This window comes from Salmo trutta, chromosome 36, assembly GCF_901001165.1.
Source record: "Salmo trutta chromosome 36, fSalTru1.1, whole genome shotgun sequence".
In the NCBI taxonomy this organism is placed as follows: Eukaryota; Metazoa; Chordata; class Actinopteri; order Salmoniformes; family Salmonidae; genus Salmo; species Salmo trutta.
The window spans coordinates 38,774,030-38,797,601 of NC_042992.1; the positions used below are offsets into that span (position 1 = coordinate 38,774,030).

The 23,572-nt window shown below is 40.7% G+C and overlaps 1 protein-coding gene and 1 long non-coding RNA gene across 2 annotated transcripts; both read left to right on the plus strand.

Annotated features, from left to right (window-relative positions):
- Positions 1–728: 728 nt before the first annotated feature.
- On the plus strand, positions 729–2,443 carry LOC115176047 (uncharacterized). Its single transcript, XR_003872145.1, has 3 exons — positions 729–1,527; positions 1,825–2,018; positions 2,145–2,443. It is a non-coding gene; the product is annotated as an uncharacterized LOC115176047 (long non-coding RNA).
- Positions 2,444–5,901: 3,458 nt separating this feature from the next.
- On the plus strand, positions 5,902–22,667 carry LOC115176048 (dnaJ homolog subfamily C member 8). The gene is made up of 9 exons (XM_029735794.1): positions 5,902–6,028; positions 7,006–7,107; positions 8,403–8,459; positions 17,511–17,577; positions 17,926–18,020; positions 18,293–18,364; positions 18,470–18,561; positions 20,787–20,862; positions 21,142–22,667. Exons 1-9 carry the CDS (start codon positions 5,936–5,938, stop codon positions 21,265–21,267), a joined length of 780 nt encoding a protein of 259 aa, XP_029591654.1. The 5' UTR covers positions 5,902–5,935; the 3' UTR covers positions 21,268–22,667.
- Positions 22,668–23,572: the final 905 nt, after the last annotated feature.

A 23,572-nucleotide genomic window follows, 5' to 3' on the forward strand; every position in this document is an offset into this window, starting at 1 on the left:
TCTACATTGGACTCAACAGGAAGACCAGAACAGCCGAGAACTCAAATACATTCCCCTTCCCTGAAGGCACTGGATCAGTTGCAACTCACCTCCACTCAAACACCATGAGGCCCAATTTATACAGTAATTCCTTATTACAGACCGTGAACCTCCAAAGGATAAAAATGATTCACAAATTATCAAAGTAATGTCTGTGCTGCTGCTGTACATTTTGTCTTTTGCTGCTGTAGCAATGACCCTTCAAGCCCTGCTGTTGTTCCATAGAGAAATGCTAAGAGCAAATGCCTTTGGTTTCATTTATATTATTATTTGTGTTTTATCTTTTGTCCTTTTATTCCAACTTACCCAGGTGGTGAAGCGAGAGCGGCATCGCTTGAGTGAGGAAAGAACTCACCCTGAACGGTGTTCCTTACAAAAGGCCCGGGTGAGCTAGTTTAGAGTACTGTCTCTCCTCACCTACAAATGCTGCTAAAATCAAAGGGGGGGATTTCCATTTCCGGATATACTACCGTGAGTGATGTAGGCCTACATTTCAATTGATTATTTTTGTCAGTGTCAACCACATCAATCCTTGCATCCTCAAACTAGGGTAATGAAGCTTCTAAATAATTGCATTTTTATTGTAAATCTAGATTGAAGACAAATGGCTCTCTCCAGATTTGAAGTTATCACCCCCCTTACTTGATGTAGCCTAGTCATCCTGATTGACCAAGAAGTGGTAGGTCACAGTAGTATTAAAGCCAGTTGGCCACATTTACTCAGAAGCAGATTAGTTTGTTAATCTACGGAATGAAATGGACAAAAGCGGACAGTCCAACTCGAGGCTTTTCTATAAAGGAGATCGGCCTAAACTCCCAACACCTGTCACTTAGACAATTCCCTATATGGTGCACTACTTTCAAACGACCGCTAGGGCCCTGGTCAGACGCAGTGCACTACATAGGGAATAGGGTGCCATTTGGGACACACTTAGCTACACCCTGTTGTGATAATCGCTTCAGCTGTCACCGTGTCACATTCTTTAATCTCTAGAGGCAGCTTTCTTAACGAAAGCAAGGGGGACTAGAATTCCTTTTAATTTCTCTAACAAAGCATATTTGTTTTATTGGGCAATTCTAAACTGACATTGGCTTTCTGTATGATGGATACCTGTTACTACTGTGGTAATTGATAACTACACTGATCCCAATGCCTTTGAAGGTTACAATTTAGTCAACTGCCGGGCAAGCGACAACAAAAGGCAGTTGCTGGAAATTGGTCTTTACATTTTAAATCCACAAGAGGGCAGTGTCTATTTGTTTTACTGATGTGCCTTATATTGCACCAGCAAATGTTATTCATGTTGCACACAATTTAGCTTTGTATTAATGTCTTATATTTAAAGGATGCCATTTAATAAGAGTAGTTGTGTTTTATATGTTGCTTCTGTCACCAGACTGTAGGGGAGCTTCCCTCAAGCTAGCCCTCACCCTGCCCTTCCTGTGGACCAGTTAGGTTGGGCGCATTCGAGATGGAGTGGACTTATGGGTAAGGTCTTATATTTGTTCCTTTTCTATTTTGTTATGTAATATACAGCTATCGTTTGAATTTGGAGCCCTTCATTTATATTACAGTGTAAGAGGTAAATCCATTGAAGATGCTCTGAGATGTGATGCCTAGTTGTTATTCACTGACGTTTGCATAGAATATTCCAATAGGATTCCATTGATAACCTAGCATTCCGATTTGTTTTCAAGACTCTATTGAGTTGTTGCCAAACCTATGCTATGTTTCACAGGAATGTCTGATATTTGATATGGCTTTCTCTATGTTGCCCTTTTCCAGCCCTCCTCCTAAGGAGACCTCTGTTATTTTCTCCAAACTCCCCTGACGAACTCCTGGCATATTTCCGAGCCCAGGCTGATGAAAAGACTCCCAAGGCTACTCTACTACATTGATCTCCTGTCCCCATGCCTCTCACCTCTGCTGCTAGTCTTTGTCATAGCTACTGCTGGCTACCATGCTTACAGAAATGGAAGGTAAAAATAAAATTTTCTAAAATATAAAATATTACATTTTTATAAATATTTTTTTGTATTGGCGCTGTTTAATCTGTGAATTTCTTCTAGTCATTAATATTTTGATGCGTCCACATCCCTATCTAGGAGTGGTCGGAGGCAGACGCCCTGTCTAAGCAGCTACATCAAGTCCTGGAACTTAAGGAGAGCCTGGCAGCACGGGTGAGGGAGGCCAGTCAGCGCCTGGAGGCCCTGGAGGATGCCAAGCGAGCTGTCCGGGGCAGAAGGGGCAGGCGCTGTCACCGCTGTGGCTCCTCTACCAGATACCATGAAGACAGCCTACTGGATACCAGCCAGAGACAATAAAATATGGGGAAATTGGGCCGACGCGTGTCCCATTTTTCATTAACTGAAATAAAAGATCCCATTTTCCATATGCACAAAAAGCTTATTTCTCAGAAATGTTGTGCACAAATGTGTTTACATCCCTGTTAGTGATGATTTCTCCTTTGCCAAGATAATCCATCTGACCGGTGTGACATATCAAGAAGCTGATTAAATGGCATGATTATTACACAGGAGCACCTTGTGCTGGGGTGTGTAATTGGCATGCTGACTGCAGGACTGTCCACCAGAGCTGTTGCCAGGGAATGTAGTGTTCATTTCTCTACCATAAGCCACCTCCAATGTTGTCTCAGAGAATTTGTCAGTACGTCCATCCGGCCTCACAACCGCAGACCATGTGTAACCATGCCAGCCCAGGACCTCCACATCTGGCTTCTTCACCTGAGTAATTGAGACCAGCCACCCAGACAACTGATGAAACTGAGTATTTCTGTCTGTAATAAATCCCTTTAGTGGGGGGGGAAAGTATTCTGATTAGCTCGGCCTGGCTCCCAATTGGGTGGGCCTAGGTCCTCCCAGGCCCACCCTTGGCTGCTCACATCAGTCATGTGAAATCCATACATTAGGGCCTAATGAATTTATACTGAACAACAATATAAACGCAACATGCAACAATTTCAACAATTTTGCTGAGTTACAGTTCATATAGGAAATCAGTCCATTGAAATGAATTCATTAGGCCCTAGTCTATGGATTTCTCATGACTGGGCAGGGCACAGCCATGGGTGCAGGCCCAGCCAATCAGAAAAAGTTTTCCTGATTGGACGGGGGGGTGTCATTATAAATAAGAATTTGTTCTTAAGTGATTTGCCTAGTTAAATCAAATTTTCCTTGACAGGTTGGCACACTCTTAGGATTTTCTCAACCAGCTTCGTGAGGTAGTCACCTGGAATGCATTTCAATTAACAGGTGTGCCTTGTTAAAAGTTAATTTGTGGAATTTCTTTCCTTAATGCGTTTTAGCCAATCAGTTGTGATAAGGTAGGGTTGGTATACAGAAGATGGCCCTATTTGGTAAAAGACCAAGTCCATATTATGGCAAGAACAGCTCAAATAAGCAAAGACAAACGACAGTCCATTACTTTAAGACATGAAGGTCAGTCAATCCAGAACATTTCAAGAACTTTGAAAGTTTCTTCAAGTGCAGTCGCAAAAACCATCAAGCCCTATGATGAAACTTGCTCTCATGAGGACCAACACAGGAAAGGAAGACCCAGAGTTACCTCTGCTGCAGAGTATATGTTCATTAGAGTTACCAGCCTCAGAAATCAGCAATTAACTGCACCTAAGATTGCAGCCCAAATAAATGCTTCACAGAGTTCAAGTAGCACACATCTCAACATCAACTGTTCAGAGGAGACTGCATGAATCAGGGCTTCATGGTCGAATTGCTGCAAAGAAACCACTACTAAAGGACACCAATAAGAAGAAGAGACTCGCTTGGGCCAAGAAAAACGATCAATGGACATTAGACTGGTGGAAATCTGTTCTTTGGTTTAATGGGTCCAAATTTGAGATTTTTGGTTCCAACCGCTGTGTCTTTGTGAGACGCAGAGTAGGTGAACAGATGATCTCCGCATGTGTGGTTCCCACCGTGAAGCATGAGGAGGAGGTGCTTTGTTGGTGACGCTGTTGGTGATTTATTTAGAATTCAAGGCAAACTTAACCAGCATGGCTACTACAGCATTCTGCAGTGATACGCCATCACATCTGGTTTGCGCTTAGTGGGGCTATCATTTGTTTTTCAACAGGACAATGACCCAAAACACACCTCCAGGCTGTGTAAGGGCTATTTGACCAAGAAGGAGAGTGATGGAGTAATGGATCAGATAACCTGGCCTCCACAATCACCTGAACTGAAGCCAATTAAGATTGTTTGTCATGAGTTCAACCTCAGAGTGAAGGAAAAGCAGCCAACAAGTGCTCAGCATATGTGGTAACTCCTTCAAGACTTTTGGAAAAGAATTCCAGGTGACTACCTCATGAAGCTGGTTGAGAGAATGCCAAGAGTGTGCAAAGCTGTCATCAAGGCAAAGGGTGGCTACTTTGAAGAATCTAAATATGAAATATATTTTGATTTGTTTAACACTTTTTTTGGTTACTACATGATTCCATATGTGTTATTTCATAGTTCTGATGTCTTCACTATTATTCTACAATGTAGAAAATGGTAAAAATAAAGAAAAACCCTTGAATGAGTAGATGTTCTTAAACTTTTGATAGGCATTTTTTTATTTATTGTTTATATACAGTTTTGTTCAAGTAAATTGACTTGTTATTCTTTGGGATTTCAAGACTGGTGTGATGTTTGTGAAAGGTGGGGATATGATTTAGCTTGGCAAAAAGCAACAGTGCCTATTTCTGTACTCTTTTATGACGTCTTTCACAGTTGTCTAGCACTATTACATCACAATAGGGGTTGAGGTTGTGGAATTTCATATTCTCAAGTCTGCATATACCGACTTTGGTTTCTCATGAGCATACGCCTCGTCAATTGACCGGAGACGAAAAAGAGGACACTATCAGAGATGGCGTGCATGAATCTCTGTGGGATCCCCTCGTGGTCACAAGTTGGAATGGAGTTCCCTCAAGTGGGCATTCGGGACACATCTGTCCATGGCGCTTGCAGTGATGCCATGTTCTGGGCGCTCCATGAGTGGCCCAATGTCACCTTTGCTCTGGTTGTGGTCTTGCTGATCATCCTCTTCATCAACCTTAGAATCATCAAGAGAAATCAAAACCAGGTGACTGACCAATACGTTTCATCATAGATGTGTCTGGGTTTTATAAGATATTTATCCATACAGTATCAGTAGTAGACAGTACACGTGAGCTTAATTCATATTTTTGGAGACAAATGTATATAACTTGCAACAATGATTGAGAGTATTGGTAATTTTCATTTCAACCGCTGCCGCCTCAGCTGCAGTACACTGCGGACATGCAGTCGATGTTTCAACAAGGATTCAGGCTACAGGAGGTGACCGAGCAGAAGTTGACAGCTCTGGACACACGACTGACCAACCTAGAAGACTTTCTCTATGGACTCTGGAGACCGTCGCGTGGAGGACGCTTCACCGGCTCGGAATCTGATGAGAGCTCCCTTTCCAGGAACACGCGCAGATACTCTGAATTGTCCGATTGAAAAATGCTTTTTTCTGTTCAGTGAAGGACAATTGGTGGAAATGTTGTGGTATATTTTTGAACACCCGAATAATTTTTTGAGCAAAATAATAAATATTTTAACCTGTTTTCAATTTTTTTATCAACATTTTATTACAAGTTTTATAGTGTAAGCTTTTACATCAGCTAGCTATGTTGAATGCAATTTATTGAATTGTTTGGGAAATGTTTCAAAGGACAACCTGAAACCGGACCTGTCCTATTAGCGATCATACATCTTTGCAATATGTTTTATATATTTCATTGACATTTATTGAAGGTCCCTATTTTTTTATTTGTATAAATGTATTTGAGCGCAAAAACTCCAAAACTGCATTGACAGTCATGTGATAGTGGATATTGTGACGTCAGATGAATGAAGTCTTAGCCAAGATGGCGGCTGCTGGAGGAGAGCCCTCTACCCAGAGTGGTCCGGATGATTTGTTCAATCATTTCTACACAGAGGTAAGATACATTTAGGAAATACATATTACACAGTGTGTTGATATGTAACCTAACATTATGGATTTGACAAATACCGACAATTCGTCACCTGGACCTGCATTTATGAGGCCTACAAACATCTGCTAGCTAAAAAGCTAGAGGGGCTAAAGTTAGCTAACGTTATCTGGGCTACCTAGCTCGCATAACACGGTGTGTGTTCGTGCTAGCTAGATAGCTAGCTACGCTAAGCTAAGCTACCAATTGCTAACGTTAACAGAGTAGTGTCGATTCGCCAGTACACACTTCTCTGTGATCATTACACGCATATAGTTTGTTACACTGCTATTCTATCAGTGTAGAGGAATTTTGTTTCCCATTTAAACAGTGGTGAAATTGTTGAGTATTTGATCTGTTTTGTGCTCTTGCTAGCCAGCACAGCAGATTCGACCCTCTTTACAGCTAGCTGCACTAGGTTGGACAGGCTTCCTGTGTAGATTAAGATATATGACTCGGAAAATATACCTCAATCCAGGGATGAAAAATGCGTTGTATAGTACTCCGAATTGTCCCATTATGCCAACTGTTACACCAAGAAGATTGAAAGACTACTCGTTTTTAGAAGTCATTCTATCTTCTCGGTGGAACAGTTAGGGTAATGGGACAATTTTAGGAATTCAACACATTTCTCATCCCTGGATGGAGTTTAATTTTCTGAGCCATATCTCGCACCAGCTCTGGGGTGTCTTAATCTAGACAGGAAGCCTGTCTGACCCTAGTGTAGCTGTAAGCAAGTGGGTTGGATCTCTGGCATGAATGTAAACATGCTCAGTTCCATCTATCCAACCTTCCCCAAGTGGACTCATGAGTCATGACAGATAATGCTATGCCAGCTGGCCAGTGAAAGGGACCAAGATTATGTGAATATCCATTTGCTTGCTAATATGACCATGACTGGACTTCTGTGACCCTAACTAATATGGCATGTCTCTGACCAACAGGTAAAGCAGATAGAGAAAAGAGACTCAGTGCTAACCTCGAAGCAGCAAATAGACAGGCTGCTCAGACCTGGGTCATCCTACTTCAATTTAAACCCGTTTGAAGTAAGTGGCTAGTTCCTGTCACATGCAGCTGTAGTTGATCTATTATTATTGTGACAAGGTCGTTGTGTATAACTGCATTGAAGTGCCCTGTACAACACCAGCGACCTCATTAAGAGGTTCAAGCCTCTTGCCATAATGGCTTAGGTGTTGTGCTGACAGACACATCGTTGCAGGTTTCAACCCATTTGAGATTCTTGTTGAAGGTGCTGCATTAGTGTCAGAAGTTAAATGTTAACTTTGTGTGACTGTTGTATTTGGGCGAGATGGTAAAGTGCAAAAGTGTTTCTCAAAGGAAAAGGGGTAGTGTAACATGTTTATTTAAACCTTATTTAACTAGGAAGTCAGTTAAAAACAAATTCTTATTTACAGTGATGGCCTACCAAAAGGCAAAAGGCCTCCTGTGGGGACAGGGGCTGGGATAAAAAAAAAATATATATATATATATATGACAGCGATTCAAATAGCTAGACAAAGTTGACGGTGTTGTACAAAGGATGTTGCAAGACCCACTGGATGCTTATTTTAAAACCCTTTTAGGCCTCACTCCTCCCTATCTGTGATACCTACTGCAGCCCTCATCCTCCACATACAACACCCGTTCTGCCAGTCACATTCTGTTAAAAAGGTCCCCAAAGCACACGCATCAAATCAAATTTTATTTGTCACATGTGCCGAATACAACAGGTGTAGACCTTAGTGAAATGCTTACTTACAAGCCCTTAACCAACAATGCAGTTAAGAAAAATAAGTGTTAGGTAAAAAAATAAGGTGTGGTGTTGCTACTATGCTGTGTTGTCATGTGTTGCTGCCATGCTCTGTTGTTCTTTTAGGTCTCTCTTCATGCAGTGTTGTGTCTCTCTCTTGTCATGATGTGCCTTTTGTCATATATATATATATATATATAAGGTCCCCAAAGCACACTATATATAACAGAATGTGACTGGCAGAACGGGTGTTGTATGTGGAGGATGAGGGCTGCAGTAGGTATCACAGATAGGGAGGAGTGAGGCCTAAAAGGGTTTTAAAATAAGCATCCAGTGGGTCTTGCAACATCCTTTGTACAACACCGTCAACTTTGTCTAGCTATTTGAATCGCTATATTTATTTATATATATATTTATATATATTTTTTTATCCCAGCCCCTGTCCCCACAGGAGGCCTTTTGGTAGCCCATCATTGTAAATAAGAATTTGTTTTTAGCTGACTTGCCTAGTTAAGGTAAATGCATATCTGTGTTGCTTAAGCTATGCAGTATAAACTTTGCTTCCAGTGAAATGCCTAATTTGAATTCCAGGTGTTACAAATTGATCCAGAGGCAACAGATGAGGAGTTGAAGAAGAGGTTCAGAGCGGTAGGTATACTACAAATCTGACAGTAGGTACCGGAGGATCTGGTCTTGGATCTACCGGTTCCAACACAGCTTCCAGGTCATAACACTGTTGAACAGCTAACCCTAGCTTTCCACCTGCACATACTGTACCTGCTAGTCACCCACACCCTATTAAAATACTATTTGCACTGACTCTTGACACACCCATTCACACTTTCATACATACACACTTTCACTCACTACCATCATTGCTGTTAGTATTTAATTGTACTGATCACTTCATCTACTGTAAATAACTGTCACATTGACAGTACATTCCATAGTAAATAGTGTATATTCTATAGTTTTATATTTCCCACCATATCTTTATAGCTGATATCCTTAATAGTGAAACAGCTACATCCATTTGCAATATTACAATAACAAAGAAGTTACTGCAAACAACGAATACTGCTTTTTTCCCCCTCTGACATCATTGCATGCGTGTAGAAAGTAGAGCCGGACTGATATTGGATTTTGGGGTCCGATACCAATTTTAAGGAGGCAAAGGTCACCGATTTATTTATAGGTACAGTTGAAGTCGGAAGTTAACATACACTTAAGTTGGAGTCATTCAAACTCGTTTTTCAACCACTCCACAAATTTCTTGTTAACAAACTATAGTTTTGGCAAGTCGGTTAGGACGTCTACTTTGTGCATGACACAAGTAATTTTTCAAACAATTGTTTACAGACAGATTATTTGACTTATAATTCACTGTATCACAATTCCAGTGGGTCAGAAGTTTACATGCACTAAGTTGACTGTGCCTTTAAACAGCTTGGAAAATTCCAGAAAATGATGTTGTCTTTAGAAGCGTCTGATAGACAAATTGACATCATTTGAGTCAATTGGAGGTGTACCTGTGGATGTATTTCAAGGCCTACCTTCAAACTCAGTGCCTCTTTGCTTGACATCATGGGAAAATCAGAAGAAATCAGCCAAGACCTCAGAGAAAGAATTGTAGACCTCCACAAGTCTGGTTCATCCTTGGGAGCAATTTCCAAATGCCTAAACTTACCACGTTCATCTGTACAAACAATAGTATGCAAGTATAAACACCAAGTAGCCGTCATACCGCTCAGGAAGGAGACTCGTTCTGTCTACTAGAGATGAACGTACTTTGGTGCGAAAAGTGCAAATCAATCCCATAACAACAGCAAAGGACCTTGTGAAGATGCTGGAGGAAACAGGTACAAAGTATCTATATCCACAGTAAAACGACTCCTGTATCGACATAACCTGAATGGCTGCTCAGCAAGGAAGAAGCCACTGCTCCAAAACTGACAAAAAATGCCAGACTATGGTTTGCAACTGCACATGGAGACAAAGATTGTACTTTTTGGAGAAATGTCCTCTGGTCTGATGAAACAAAAATAGAAGTGTTTGGCCACAATGACCATCGTTATGTTTGGAGGAAAAAGGGGGAGGCTTGCAAGCCGAAGAACACCAGCCCAACCATGAAGCACGGGGTGGCAGCATCATGTTGTGGGGGTGCTTTGCTGCAGGAGGGACAGGTGCACTTCACAAAATAGATGGCATCATGAGGATCAAAAATTATGTGGATATATTGAAGCAACATCTCAAGACATTATTCAGGAAGTTATAGTGAGGGGAAAAAGTATTTGATCCCCTGCTGATTTTGTACATTTGCCCACTGACACTGATCAGTCTATAATTTTAATGGTAGGTTTATTTGAACAGTAAGAGACAGAATAACAACAACAAAAAATCCAGAAAAACGCATGTCAAAAATGTTATAAATTGATTTGCATTTTAATGAGGGAAATAAGTATTTGACCCCCTCTCAATCAGAAAGATTTCTGGCTCCCAGGTGTCTTTTATACGGGTAATGAGCTGAGATTAGGAGCACACTCTTAAAGGGAGTGCTCCTAATCTCAGCTTGTTACCTGTATAAAAGACACCTGTCCACAGAAGCAATCAATCAGATTCCAAACTCTCCACCATGGCCAAGACCAAAGAGCTCTCCAAGGATGTCAGGGACAAGACTGTAGACCTACACAAGGCTGGAATGGGCTACAAGACCATCGCCAAGCAGCTTGGTGAGAAGGTGAAAACAGTTGGTGTGATTATTCGCAAATGGAAGAAACACAAAAGAACTGTCAATATCCCTCGGCCTGGGGCTCCATGCAAGATCTCACCTCGTGGAGATGCAATGATCATGAGAACGGTGAGGAATCAGCCCAGAACTACACGGGAGGATCTTGTCAATGATCTCAAGGTAGCTGGGACCGTAGTCACCAAGAAAACAATTGGTAACACACTACACCGTGAAGGACTGAAATCCTGCAGCGCCCACAAGGTCCCCCTGCTCAAGAAAGCACATACACATGCCCGTCTGAAGTTTGCCAATGAACATCTGAATGATTCAGAGGACAACTGGGAGAAAGTGTTGTGGTCAGATGAGACCAAAATGGAGCTCTTTGGCATCAACTCAACTCGCTGTGTTTGGAGGAATGCTGCCTATTACCCCAAGAACACCATCCCCACCATCAAACATGGAGGTGGAAACATTATGCTTTGGGAGTGTTTTTCTACTAAGGGGACAGGACAACTTCACCGCATCAAAGGGACGATGGACGGGGCCATGTACCGTCAAATCTTGGGTGAGAACCTCCTTCCCTCAGCCAGGGCATTGAAAATGGGTCGTGGATGGGTATTCCAGCATGACAATGACCCAAAACACACGGCCAAGGCAACAAAGGAGTGGCTCAAGAAGAAGCACATTAAGGTCCTGGAGTGGCCTAGCCAGTCTCCAGACCTTAATCCCATAGAACATCTGTGGAGGGAGCTGAAGATTCGAGTTGCCAAACGTCAGCCTCGAAACCTTAATGACTTGGAGAAGATCTGCAAAGACGAGCGGGACAAAATCCCTCCTGAGATGTGTGCAAACCTGGTGGCCAACTACAAGAAACATCTGACCTCTGTGATTGCCAACAAGGTTTTTGCCACCAAGTACTAAGTCATGTTTTGCAGAGGGGTCAAATACTTATTTCCCTCATTAAAATGCAAATGAATTTATAACATTTTTGATGTGTTTATCTGGATTTTTTTGTTTGTTATTCTGTCTCTCTCTGTTCAAATAAACCTACCATTAAAATTACAGACTGATCATTTCTTTGTCAGTGGGCAAATGTACAAAATCAGCAGGGGATCAAATACTTTTTTCCCTCACTGTAAAGCTTGGTCGCAAATGGGTCTTCCAAATGGACAATGACCCCAAGCAAAGTTGTGGCAAAATGGCTTAAGGACAACAAAGTCAAGGTATTGGAGTGGCCATCACAAAGCCCTGACATCAATCCCATAGAAAATTTGTGGGCAGAACTGAAAAAGCGTGTGTGAGCAAGGAGGCCTACAAACCTGACTCAGTTACACCAGCTCTGTCAAGAGGAATGGGCCAAAATTTACCCAACTTATTGTGGGAAGCTTGTGGAAGGCTACCTGAAACTTTGACCCAAGTTAAACAATTTAAAGGCAATGCTACCAAATACTAATTGAGTGTATGTAAACTTCTGACCCACTGGGAATGTGATGAAAGCTGAAATAAATCATTCTCTCTACTATTATTCTGACATTTCACATTCTTAAAATAAAGTGGTGATCCTAACTGACCTAAAACAGGGAATATTTTGCTAGGATTAAATGTCAGGAATTTTGATTAACTGAGTTTAAGTGTATTTGGCTAAGGTGTATGTAAACTTGAAAAACACTTTTTTATAACACAATTGACGCGCCAAAGGATTAACAGATACTCTAAATGTTGATTTCTTAAGTATTTCAATTAACATTATTTAAGAACATTCTATTTGTGGTTTACATGATAACTACCAAAAAGCAACTATCTTCTATAAGTATGAAAGTAAATTCAAAAGTTGATCAGTTTACCTTCTTAGGTAAACTTAAAGATTTGTCTATCTACTGCAGTGGGTAAGAATCCATAAGTGTTTGTGCTGAAGCACCACAAGCACACGAATAAACAATAAGGGCTGAATTAATTAAACTCAGTCTCAAAGTAAATCTGAAACTGCACTGTTCATAACCAATACAGAAACTTGCAGTTTGTAATGTCACCACTAGATGTAATTTGTATTGAGTAGATTCACTACAGTGCTTTACAAAGGTCATGTAAAGAAACACTTTTAAATAAAACATGTATTTAACTAGGCTATCAGTTAACAAATTCATATTTACAGTGACGGCCTACCTTAGTTGAAGCTCCTTGACATCATATTGCTCTACATGGACAACGCTGGGCCAATTGTGCGCCGCCCTATGGTACTCCTAATCATGGCCGGTTGTGATACAGCCTGGAATCAAACCAGGGTCTGTAGTGACACCTCTAGCACTGAGATGCAGTGCCTTTATGGCAACCTTGCAATGAGAGGGTTGTCACTAGTTACCACAGCCACAAAGTCATAAACCCTGCCTATTTCTACAATTTCTCTTAACCTCACTGCTAACCTTATGGCTAACCCTAACCTTAAATTAAGACCAAAAAGCAACATTTTGTTTTCCTACATTTTTTGTGACATTGTGGCAGTGGAAACCCAATGAGAGCTTGTTACAACAAGCTCACGCTAGCTCTTTATTAGGACAATGTTTTCCTACTGAAACCATAATGTAAATGACTGTTATTCAATACAAAATTCATTGGCTGTATATTTCAACTGCAAATGGCATGCGCTGATGACTGAACGTTAATGCAGAAAAATAGTTACTGCACTGGTTTTAGTAACACACGTTGTAATTTAGCTAGCTAGCTAGCTAGCTAACAACAATCTTATCTCATCATGAACGCAAGCAAGCACATCGCCTGAATGATAGATCTGCGCCAACTGTCTTGCTTTTTGGGCCCAGACAGTAATGTATCGAGGAGTGTCCGCACAGATTGCTAGCTAGCTAAGCTAACTACCTTCCTGCAGGGCTGCCAACTTTTGAAGAAAGCTTGGAGTGATATTTGCTATGAGAATTTCATTGCGCCCTGGCACAAACCCCTAGATGGAAAATTGTACTGTTTTAAATGCAATTCTATGTATTTTGACATGGCTTAGGCGTATGACCATGGTGGAAAATGTAAAAATAAAAACCACAGGTCAGGTGTATTCAGAATGCTTTGAATGTTAACACTCAACATTCGCTGACTTTGTTACTTAGACATTTTTGGGGGATTAAATTGAAAGTACATAAAAAAAAATATTAATTGGCAGTCGATAACCAAATCATAGATTGCAGTCTCCTTGTCCATAGATTGCTTTCATGGTAAGGACACAAAGATTTTGTAATTTGGGTGAACTCTCTCTTTAAAGTGCTGGGTGTTTGAAAATGTTCTTGTTATAACAATTAATTTCTCAATCACCCAACCTTCAAGTGAATATCAATATTCAGGTGGTTTATGCCAACTAGTTGAAGCTCCTTGACATCATATTGCTCTACATGGACAACATAGGATTGGTTGTGAGTCCCCATACCATCTCTGCCTAGCATATGCACAATACTAAAGTGTCAAATTGTATTTGATACCTGGAGCATGTAATATCTAATGTCTATTTATATGACTTGTTCAAAACTGTCCACAAAGTACTGCAAAAATACATAGCCTGATATAATTAATTTTCAGACACAAGTAGGTATATGTGATTACACTGATAAAATTGTGAAGAAGAGGAATAATAAAATAAGTGTGGGGAATAAGTGTTCTTACTGACAAGAACAGTAATTACCCTATATTTTAGCCTATTGTTAAGAATGAGAATTGTTTCACTGATCAGACTAAAAGTAAATCAATAATAAGAAATCCTGAAGACAAGATGACATAAATCTTGCTCTACACACTAACCCAATTATTTTTCCAGTTATTGACGCCCCTCTAGAATAAAACGTACACTTTTGGGTTCACGATGTGTTTGACAAAATTATTTTCATAGTTACAAATCAGGTCACCCTGCCAAACGTCCCTGCTAAAACATACTGCTGGCTTTTCGTTGTCACAGACGAAACGCCAATCCCGGACCGAGGGGACTAGTGTGAATTAAATTGACGTTAGCACATGCTGTCAAAAGGCTGAATTCTGCAATAGAGACTGGAGTAACAGCAACCTAATTTTGTTGACAACGAACAGCGCCACCGTGATACTCTTTTTAGAGTTTTATAAGCAGAGAACATTCTCTCTCTCTATTCAGCTCCACTGTAACCTTCAGGGGCGTTTCTTTAAAACACGCATCCAATCCCCTTGATGCTTTACATAACTAGACCAATCATAGACGTCACAATTCTACAGGTTCAGCTCGTGGTGTTAAAAGGGCAGTTGCAGATGCTCTGCTTTCGAAACGATTCGGAGTATAGTCGGAAAAGTAAACGCGCTGACTATACAACGGACTAATTGAAAAGTACTGCTTTTATTTTTCTAATGCGTGAGATATGAGGTGTGTGCTGTGAGAAGAGGGTCAAATGCGTTTGTCTCACGGCCAATGCGTGAGAGTGGGCAGCTCTGTTCCTGGCTAGATGGAGCCTTAACTACATTGCTTGCTTGCTGGCCAGCTATTGTTAACTAAGTGATGAGGACAGGGCTGCTTGCTTGGTATAGTGCACTTTTTATTATTTACTTCCTCAAACACGCTGTCAAACAGACAGGCAGGTAGCCTAGTGGTTAGAGCGTTGGGCCAGTTACCGAAAGTGGATCGAATCCCCGACCTGACGAGGTATAAATCTGGCGTTCTGCCCCTGAACAAGGCAGTTAAAACCTGTTGAGGACAGACGGAACGCCTCACCAATATCCAATGGTAGAGCGTGGCGCGAAATACAAAAAAAATAAAAAAATGCTATAACTTCAATTTCTCAAACATGACTATTTTACACCATTTGAAAGATAAGACTCTCGATAATCCAACCACATTGTCCGATTTCAAAAAGGCTTTACAGCGAAAGCAAAACATTAGATTATGTTAGGAGAGTACCCAGCCAAAAATAATCACACAGCCATTTTCAAAGCAAGCATATGTCACAAAAACCCAAAACACAGCTAAATGCAGCACTAACCTTTGATGATCTTCATCAGATGACACTCCTAGGACATTATGTTATACAATACATGCATGTTTTGTTCAATCAAGTTCATATTTATATCAAAAAACTGCTTTTTACATTAGCATGTGATGTTCAGAACTAGCATTCCCACCCAAAACTTCTGGTGAATTTACTAAATTACTCATAAACGTTGACAAAATACATAACAATTATTTTAAGAATTATAGATACAGAACTCCTTTATGCAATCGCTATGTCAGATTTTAAAATAGCTTTTCAGCGAAAGCACATTCTGCAATATTCTGAGTACATAGCTCAGCCATCACAGGCTAGCCATTCAGACACCCGCCAACTTCGGGGCTCACTAAACTCAGAATTACTATTAGAAAAATTGTATTACCTTTGCTGTTCTTCGTCAGAATGCACTCCCAGGACTGCTACTTCCACAACAAATGTTTTTGTTCCAAATAATCCATAGTTATGTCCAAATACCCCCGTTTTGTTCGTGCATTCAGGTCACTATCCAAAGGGTAACGCGCGAGCGCATTTCCAGACAACAAAATTCAAAATGTTCCATTACCGTACTTAGAAGCATGTCAAACGCTGTTTAAAATCAATTTTTATGTTATTTTTCTCGTAAAATAGCGATAATATTCCAACCGGACAATGTTGTATTCATTCAAAGAGGAAAAGAAAAAATGCCGTGATCTCGTGAACGCGCATCTCCAATCTTTCTGTCACCAGGCAGTCGACTGACAAACTGTGCTCCTGTTATCTGCCCAGAGACAGGAGACGCCTCAATCCGGTTTCTGAAGGCTTTAGAGAGCCAATGGAAGCCTTAGAAAGTGTCACGTAACAGCTCAGATACTGTAGTTTCGATAGATATGCAACAGAAGGACTACAAATTCGCAGATAGGCCACTTCCTGCTTGGAATCTTCTCAGGTTTTTGCCTGCCATATGAGTTCTGTTATACTCACAGACACCATTCAAACAGTTTTAGAAACTTCAGAGTGTTTTCTATCCAAATCTACTAATTATATGCATATTCTAGTCTCTGGGCAAAAGTAGTAACCAGATTAAATCGGGCACGTTTTTTTCATCTGGCTGTGAAAATACTGCCCCCTATCCACAACAGGCTTTAACCCACTGTTCCTAGACCGTCACTGTAAATAAGAATTTGTTCTTAACTGACTTGCCTAGTTAAATAAATAAAAAACAATAAGGCCTACTCTCACCTCATGGCTTAGGGCAGAATTATGTTCAACGAGCAACACACAGCACCCTCTGGAGAAAAGAAAACGACTGCAAATTAGCAGACGTATTTGTTATTTCAATGTATATAATATCGCAAATGTTTTTGTGAAAGGCTATCGGCCAATAATATTGATTTATCGGTCGACTGATTTATCGGTCAGACTCTACAAAGAAGAGACCTATTGCAATTTACTTTACCATTCTGCTCACACTCCTCAGCTCTGCAGCAATAACAAAGGTGGTGGGGCGGCAGTGGCACTGTTTCCGCACACTGCAGATTCCATCTTTAATGCTCTACTGCCTTATTTGTATTGCACTGTTACCACTTATTGCCTTATGTTATTATTTTGAGTTCATGTTTCACTGCACTGTTGAGAGAGAGCTCACAAATAAAGCATTTCATTGCATTTTAAAAACAAGAAAATTGTACCTTCTGGTTTGCTTAATATAAGAATTTGAACTGATTTATACTTAAGTATATTTTATCAATTAATTTTACTTTTGATACTTAAGTATATTTTAAAACCAAATACTTTTACTCAAGTAGTATATTACTGGGTGACTTTTACTTGAGTAACTTTCTATCTATACTTTTACTCAAGTATGACAATTGGGTGCTTTTCCCACCACTGCCATTTACACCCCGATGTGTCCTGTGTATCTAACAAATACACTTTGATTTGATATTGTTGGGTGCACTAACGAAAGCTAACTAATTTCTCCTTCCATTTCAGTTGTCCATCTTGGTCCATCCAGACAAGAACCAGGATGATCCAGACAGAGCACAACTAGCCTTTGAAGGTAGAAATATGATTGCAGACACAATATGTTTACATTACATTACATTTAAGTCATTTAGCAGACGCTCTTATCCAGAGCGACTTACAAATTGGTGCATTCACCTATAATATCCAGTAGAACAACCACTTTACAATAGTGCATCTAAATATTTTAAAGGGGGGGGGGGGGTTAGAAGGATTACTTTATCCTATCCCAGGTATTCCTTAAAGAGGTGGGGTTTCAGGTGTCTCCGGAAGGTGGTGATTGACTCCGCTGTCCTGGCATCGTGAGGGAATGTATTCGGCTAACATCAGTTAGCCGAATACATTCAAAGAGTTCTTAACAACCCCAATCCCACTGTATTTCTAGCTGTGGACAAGGCATACAAAAACTTGCTGGACCCAGAACAGAAGAAGAGGGCAGTTGATGTGATCCAAGCAGGAAGAGAATATGTTGAGCATAATGTGAGTAACTAACCACCTGTCCCTCTGTTCACACGTCTCATAGGTACAGTAGCTTCCCAAATGGAACCCTATTCCCTATATTGTCCACTACTTTTGACCATGACCCATAGGGTTCTGGTCAAAAGTACTGCACTATAAAGGGAATAGGGTGCCATTTGGGACACAGATTTACTGTACAATTGTGTTAATACTAGTGATGCCACTATTACAGTTGAGTTCATGTATTGCCACAGCATATGACACTTCAACTGCATCTTTTTTTATTGCAACAGATGAAAGAGAAGAAGAAACAGCTGAAGAAGGATGGGAAGCCTCAATTCTTGGAAGAGGATGACCCAGAAATGGTATTGACAAGTGGTTAAATATAACTTGGAACAGATGTAAGGCTGTTTTTGAGATTGGGCTTATTGTTATTTTACTAAGGGAATCACTTTTCTCTTGATCGTCAGTTCAGACAGGCGGTGTACAAGCAGACTATGAAGCTGTTTGCAGAGCTTGAAATCAAGAGGAAAGAGCGGGAAGCCAAGGACATGCATGAAAGGTAATGGTGCCATTTCAGTCAACTTGCCATAGATTTTCAAGCCGATTTTTAAATTCAAACTTTAACTAGGCCACTTGGTAACATTCAGCGTTGTCTTGGTAAGCGCCTCCAGTGTATATCTGGCCTTGTGTTTTAGGTTATTGTCCTACTGAAAGGTGAATTGTCTCCCAGTGTCTGTTGGAAAGCAGACTGAACCAGATTTTCCTCTAGAAAACATCTATTCCGGTTATTTTTATCAAAAAAAAACTCCCTAGTCCTTGCCGATGACAAGCATACGTGCAGCCGCCACCATGCTTCAAAATGTGAAGTGGTACTCAGTGGTGTTGGATTTGCCCCAAACATAACACTTTGTATTCAGAACATAAAGTAATTATTTTTGCAGTTTTACTTTAGTGCCTTGTTGCAAACAGGATGCATGTTTTGGGAGATTTTTATTCTGTTCAAGCTTCCTTTTCACTTAGTATTATGGAGTGACTACAATGTTGTTGTTGATCCATCCACAGTTTTCGCCTATCACAGCCGTTAAACTCTAACGGTTTTAAAGTCACCATTGGCCTGGTGAAATCCCTGAGCGGTTTTCTTCCTCTACGGCAACTGAGTTAGGAAGGATGCCTATATATTTGTAGTGACTGGGTGTATTGATACACCACCCAAAGTGTAATAACTTCACCATGCTCAAAGGGATTTTCAATGTCTACTTTTATTTTACCCATCTACAAATAGGTGCCCTTTGCGAGGCATTGGAAAACATTCCTGGTCTTTGTTGGTGAATCTGTGTTTGAAATTCGCTGCTCGAGTGAGGGACCTTTAAAATTATCTGTATGTGTGGGGTAGTCATTTACATTTTATGTTAAACACTTATTGCACACAGTAATTTATGTGACTTGTTAAGCACATGTTTACTCCTGAACTTATTTAGGCTTGCCATAACAAAGGGGTTGAATACTTATTGACTCAACACATTTCAGCTTTACCATTTTATATTTACTTGGCTCATCGTGCTCTAGCGACTCCTTGTGGCGGGCCAGGCTTCTGCAGGCTGACTATGGTCGTCAGTTGAACAATGTTTCCTCCAACACATTGGTGTGGCTGGATTCTGGGTTAAGCAGGCGGGTGTTAATAAGCACGGTTTGGCGGGTCATGTTTAGGATGCTTGACCTTCGCCTCCTGATCCCATTGGGGACTTGCAGCGACGAGATGATTTGAAATTGGGGAGGAAAACAATAATGCATAATGACAAAGAGGAAATAGGTTTTTAGAAATGTTTGCAAATTTATAAAAAAAAAAAATAAAGACGGAAGCCACTCCTCAATAAAAGGCACATCCCGCTTGGAGTTTGCCAAAAGGCACCTAAAGGACTTTCAGACCATGAGAAACAAGATTCTCTGGTCTGATGAAACCAAGATTGAACTCTGTCCTGAATGCCAAGTGTCACATCTGGAGGAAACCTGGCACCATCCCTACGGTGAAGCATGTTGGTGGCAGCATCATGCTGTGGGGATGTTTTTCAGCAGCAGGGACTGGGAGACTAGTCAGGATTGAGGGAAAGATGAATGGAGCAAAGTACAGAGAGATCCTTGATGAAAACCTGCTCCAGAGCGCTTAGGACCTCAGACTGGGATGAAGGTTCACCCTCCAACAGGACAATGACCCTAAGCACACAGCCAGGACAACGCTGGAGTGTCTTTGGGACAAGTCTCTGAAAGTTTGTCCTTGAGTTGGCCAGCCAGAGCCCAGACTTCAACCTAATTCAACATCTCTGGAAAGACCTGAAAATAGCTGTGCACTGACGCTCCCCATCCAACCTGACAGAGCTTGAGAGGATTTGCAGAGAAAAAAAAAATGGGAGAAACTCCCAAATATGGGTGTGCCAAGCTTGTAGTGTCATACCCAAGAATACTCAAGGATGTATTTGCTGCCAAAGGTGCTTCAATAAAGTACTGAGTAAAGGCTCTGAATACTTATGTAAATGTAATATTTCTGTTTTTTTATGTTAAATATATTTGCAAACATTTCTTAACTTGTTTTTGCTTTGTTATGGGGTACTGTGTGTAGATTTTAGATAATTTGTTTTGGAATAAGGCTGTAACAAAATGTGGAAAAAGTCAAGGGGTCAGAATATTTTCCGAATGCACTGTACATGGCCCTCAATGTCTTTGGTCATCTTTTTGTGTCCTGAAGGAGGGAATACCATGGAATTCAATGTTTCATGTTTTCCTTTTCAGGAAAAGGGCAAGAGAGGAAGAGATTGAGACGGCAGAGAAAGCTAAGCGAGAGAGGGAATGGCAGAAAAACTTTGAGGTATGTTTAAAAAAGGTTGTAAATACATTTTTGTAATTTTTGGGGGGTAATGTTTTGAGCAGAACTTTGATCATCACCCAAAATAAGCTGGGATGAGGAGAGACGGAGTACCTACTGTTGAATAACTAGCTCTTCAGTTGTTTTAACTGAGATTCAGGGGTATGGCGTTGCCACGAGCAGCAGGGTGAACTGCAGATAGTCGTAGTTGTTTCAGAAGTCGTCCCTGATATTCCTGTTTACTTCGTGCATCGCTGACTCTACCTTTTATATTTTCACAAGGAAACAAGGGATGGGCGAGTGGACAGTTGGAGGAGTTTCCAGGCAGGCAAAAGCAAGGCAAAAAAAGAGAAGAAACCCCGGTCCTTCCTGAAGCCTCCTAAAGTCAAGATGGAGCAGAGAGAGTGACGTCTGTTGAGATGTGAGGGTTAAGGATACTACCTAAAGGCTACATCCCTATTCTCCACCCTTTTCCAGAAGTGTGTGCTTGCACACTCCACGTGATGTTTAAAAGCATATGAGTGGTGTGTAAGCATTGGCTGGAGGGAGTTTCCACCATAGCAAGTGTACACTTCGGAAGAAGGTTGGAGAATTGAGACTCAGCCCAACATTCTTACTTACACTTGACAGTGCATCCACCCTCCTGAGAAATGTAGTTTTTGTGCTCGTTTTTTTTTTTTTTTATGTACATAATTGTGATCTGCAACCTCCATGGGACCATCACACTTACTGGCCTCAATCAAAGTAGAAAAGATGACAGGAAATCTTCCATTTCTGTAACTACCTTAGTTTGACTGGAGTTTTTGTGCTGTATTTCTTTTTTTTTTCTTTTTTTTTACCTTTAAATAAAAGCTTGTTTGTAACAAGCCAATTTTGTGGTCTACCAAGTATTGACTCCGAAACGAGGCAATCTAGTTGAGGGTAGAATAATGAAATCCTTAGCTAACGACTGCCTTGTATTTGTGTTCGTCAATAGGTACAAGACGCTATAACATGTTATTAAGGAATTTTCCCCTTACTGTGAAACACAAGGAGAATATCCAGCCACTCTTGGAGGACAATGGGAGTAGTTTACTCCTCTATTCAGGCACCGTGGTTGTAAAGTGAGGAAGAGAGTATCCCCACGTCTCAAGTATCCTGCCATCCAGATTATTTTTTTCCTTTGCAAGTAAATAAGAATTTGTTCTTTGGCGGCCTAGGAAGAGTGGGTTAACTGCCTTGTTCAGGGGCAGAACGACAGATTTTTACCTTGTCAGCTCGGGGATTCGATCTTGCAACCTTTCGGTTACTAGTCCAACACTCTAACCACAGGGCTACCTGCTGCCCCGACGATCTGCTCATCACAGTTTCAAACCCACAGTGGGTTGGGATTCCACTAGAAAGGTAGTGTCCCAATTGGCATCCTATTCCATATATAATGCACAACTTTTGACCAGAGCCATATGGGTCCTGGGGGAAAGAAGTGCACTAAAAAGCAAATGGGGTGTCATTTGGGACAAATCCACTCCTATTCCCATGTTGATAGCCCCTCTGATTTTATTTTCTCCAATACATTAAAATATGTTACCCCAACTGACCATTGGTCGTGATCCTATACCTATCATCTAACCGCTAGTAGTGTTCTTTAATTAGCAGTAGCATTGTGCATCCATTCTGTTAACATATCAAATGTTTAATTGCAGCAGTGTTTCACTCAATCTACAGTACCATGGAAAGTCGAAGCCTAGTCTGAGAGCTGTTTTTCTGTCAGTTGAACTGTAATCGTTACACTATAACAATAAAAATGTCCAAGATATTCTTAGGAGATAGTCAGGTCGTCTGAGTGTGATCAAAGCAAAGACATTTGTCAGTTTGTTCTTGCCTGTAAGTGAAGCATGATGAGCCCAAGTTGAGTCTTGTTCAACATTTTGTCTTTAAGAATTATTAATTGAAAATACATTCAATTGCTCATTTGTCAAAGACCACTAGACTAAATTGTGACCGAGCAAAAAATTATACAAACGTATATTTACTTGAAGTGCGTAAGTTGTAAATCAATTCAATGACAACTATCAAGTGTGCACATATAGGATACAACATGAGGACATTAAACACATGGCAATACAGATAGAAATGACTACCAGCATTAAAATCTTCTCTTCGGCTACAGAGGCATAAAGGACACCCGCAAGGCCGGAGTTTGCCCCCCTCCCCCCCACCCTCCCCCCCTCTATTGTGTTAGCCAGACAGCCACTCATTAAGTATAGACTACCGATTGTTGTCCGTGGTGCTTAAATTGCGACATGTCTATGCTGCTGCATGCCTATCGAGTCGATGTTCGGCTTTCTGTGGTGCCAGGGAATGTATAGCTTTGCTTTAGCTTATGGATAAATATTTATTGGCAGACTTATTTGGTCATAATGTTCTCATTTTAAGCCTAACATTTCTCAAAGCTATACAAGGTGTAGCAAACCTGCCATTTTGTGACTGCTGGCTGGTTGTTCAGTAATTAAAACTTGGGTGTTCAAACATTGCAGATTGTAAATCAAATGTTCGATGCAACCAGCTACCAATAATGTTTTAGAATATACAACTTTCCTGTATAGGCTAGGTGAACCTGCATCACGAGCCGTCCTTGCGCTGTAGTGCTGAGCGATTAACCAAAATGTCAGTTCTTTTTGTTTTTAAACAACTATGTCGGTTAAATTATTTGAATTCCATTTCGTTCAGGTTT

Excerpts from the sequence above, each read along its gene's own strand:
- LOC115176048 (XM_029735794.1), top strand. The coding sequence starts at position 5,936 with ATGAATGAAGTCTTAGCCAAGATGGCGGCTGCTGGAGGAGAGCCCTCT. Across the intron at positions 18,562-20,786 it reads GCCAAGGACATGCATGAAAG|GAAAAGGGCAAGAGAGGAAG; the intron begins GTAATGGTGCCA and ends TTTCCTTTTCAG. Across the intron at positions 20,863-21,141 it reads AATGGCAGAAAAACTTTGAG|GAAACAAGGGATGGGCGAGT; the intron begins GTATGTTTAAAA and ends TATTTTCACAAG.